This window comes from Malurus melanocephalus, unplaced genomic scaffold (assembly GCF_030028575.1).
Source record: "Malurus melanocephalus ecotype Western Australia unplaced genomic scaffold, MMel_1.1 scaffold_1512, whole genome shotgun sequence".
Classification (NCBI taxonomy): domain Eukaryota; kingdom Metazoa; phylum Chordata; class Aves; order Passeriformes; family Maluridae; genus Malurus; species Malurus melanocephalus.
This window is the reverse complement of record NW_026624744.1, coordinates 30,756-33,031: the sequence shown is the minus strand read 5'-3', so window position 1 is coordinate 33,031 and position 2,276 is coordinate 30,756. Positions and strand designations below refer to the sequence as shown.

Below are 2,276 nucleotides of genomic sequence, written 5' to 3'. Positions count from 1 at the left end.
TGAGTGACCGAATGACCACAGAGTGACCCCTGAGTGACCCCTGAGTGACCCCTGAGTGACCCCTGAGTGACCACTGAGTGACCCCAATGACCCTGACTGACCCCAAACTGACTGACTGACCCCAGAATGACCACAGAGTGACCGCTCACCGCCATGTACGCCGCACACCCCGCGCTCCGTGTTTTCGCTTTGGAATCCACCAATGACCCTGAGTGACCCCAATGACCCTGAGTGACCCCAGACTGACCGAATGACCACTGAGTGACCCCTGAGTGACCCCTGAGTGACCCCTGAGTGACCCCTGAGTGACCCCAATGACCCTGAGTGACCCCAGACCGACCAAATGACCACTGAGTGACCGCTCACCGCCATGTACGCCGCACACCCGGCACTCCGTGTTTTGGCTTTGGAATCCACCAATGACCCCTGAGTGACCCCTGAGTGACCCTGAGTGACCCTGAGTGACCCCTGAGTGACCCTGAGTGACCCTGAGTGACCCCAATGACCCTGAGTGACCCCTGAGTGACCCCAATGACCCTGAGTGACCTCTGAGTGACCCCTGAGTGACCACTGAGTGACCCCAATGACCCTGAGTGACCCCAAATCACTCCTGAGTGACCCTGAGTGACCACAATGACCCTGAGTGACCCCTGAGTGACCCCTGAGTGACCGAATGACCACAGAGTGACCGCTCACCGCCATGTACGCTGCACACCCTGCACTCCGTGTCTTTGCTTTGGAATCCACCAGTCTCCCGCTGATGCCGAAGTCGCAGAGTTTGATCTGACCCCGCTCGTCCAGGAGGATGTTGGACGGCTTCACGTCGCGGTGGATGACGCCGTGCTTGTCCTTGAGGTACAGCAGCGCCTTCACGATCTGGGGAGGGTGGCATTGTCATCAAAATGTCACCAAATGTCACCAGAATGTCACCAAATGTCACCAAAGTGTCACCCCAGTGTCAGTCATTCCAGTGTAACTCAGTACAGAATCACAAAAACCCCGTCATTGTCAGAAAAATGTGACCCCCTGCTTGTCCTTGAGGTACAGCAGCGCCTTCACGATCTGCAGAGAGGTCAAAATGTCACCAAAATGTCACCAGAATGTCACCAAAGTGTCACCAAAGTGTCACCCAGCCCAGTGTAACTCAGTGCAGAATCACAAAAACCCCATCATTGTCACCAAAATGTCACCCCGTGCTTGTCCTTGAGGTACAGCAGCGCCTTCACAATCTGCAGAGGGTGGCATTGTCACCAAAATGTCACCAGAATGTCACCAGAATGTCACCANTTTTTTTCCCATTTTCCCCCAATTTTCTCCAATTTTCCCCAATTTTCCCCTCATTTTTTCCCCATTTTTTCCCCAATTTTTCCTTCATTTCCCCCCATTTTTTCCCATTTTCCACTCACAGCCACGGTCATTTTCCCCAGGATCCTCTCCGGGATGGGGCCCTGAATTCTGGGACCCCGAATGTCCCCAATGTCCCCAAATGTCCCCAATGTCCCATTTTTTCCCAATTTTTTCCTGATTTTTTTCCCCAATATTTCCCCAACTTTTTCCTAATTTTCCCCCAATTTTTCCCAATTTTCTCCCAATTTTTTCCCAATTTTTCCCCAATTTTCCCCATTTTTTCCCCATTTTTTCCCAATTTTTCCCAATTTCCCCCAATTTTTCCCACTGTCCCCATTTTTCTTCAATTTTCCCCCATTTTTTCCTGATCTTTTCCCCAATTTTCCCCCCATTTTTCCCAATTTTTCTCTCATTTTTCTCCCAACTTTTCTCTCATTTTTTTTTCCTATTTTTTCCCAATTTTTCCCCATTTTTTCCCAATTTTCCCCCTTTTTTTCCCCATTTTTTCCCCATTTTCCCCATTTTCCACTCACAGCCACGGTCATTTTCCCCAGGATCCTCTCCGGGATGGGGCCCTGGATCCTGGGACCTCAAATGTCCCCAAATGTCCCAAATGTCCCCAGTGTCCCAATTTTTCTCAAATTTTTTCACAATTTTCCCACAATTTCTTCCCAATTTTTCCCTATTTTTCCCAATGTCCCCACTGTCCGCAATGTCCCAATTTTCTGCCCCTATTTTGCCCATTTTTTTCCCAATTTTTTCTGCACTTTTTTCCCACTGTCCCATTTTTTCCCAATTTCTCCAGTTTTTCCCCAACTTTTTCTCCAATTTTTCCCAATTAACCCCAATTTTTCCCCATTTTTCCCCAATTTTTCCCCAATATTTCCATATTTTTCCCCAATTTTTCCCCCAATTTTCCCCCAATTTTT

The 2,276-nt window shown here is 49.0% G+C and overlaps 1 protein-coding gene across 1 annotated transcript in view; it reads right to left on the bottom strand.

Annotated features, from left to right (window-relative positions):
• Window positions 1–319: 319 nt before the first annotated feature.
• Window positions 320–2,276, bottom strand: part of LOC130587083 (dual specificity mitogen-activated protein kinase kinase 7-like) — a gene marked incomplete at its 3' end in the record, with an annotated part of 22,941 nt that continues 20,984 nt past the window's right edge. Inside the window, exons 5-8 of the mRNA XM_057388037.1 lie at window positions 2,165–2,183; window positions 1,881–1,929; window positions 639–876; window positions 320–488 (exon numbers count right to left, since the gene is read on the bottom strand). Coding sequence (XP_057244020.1) covers window positions 320–488; window positions 639–876; window positions 1,881–1,929; window positions 2,165–2,183 — 475 coding nt within the window. The remainder of the gene's footprint in view (window positions 489–638; window positions 877–1,880; window positions 1,930–2,164; window positions 2,184–2,276) is intronic.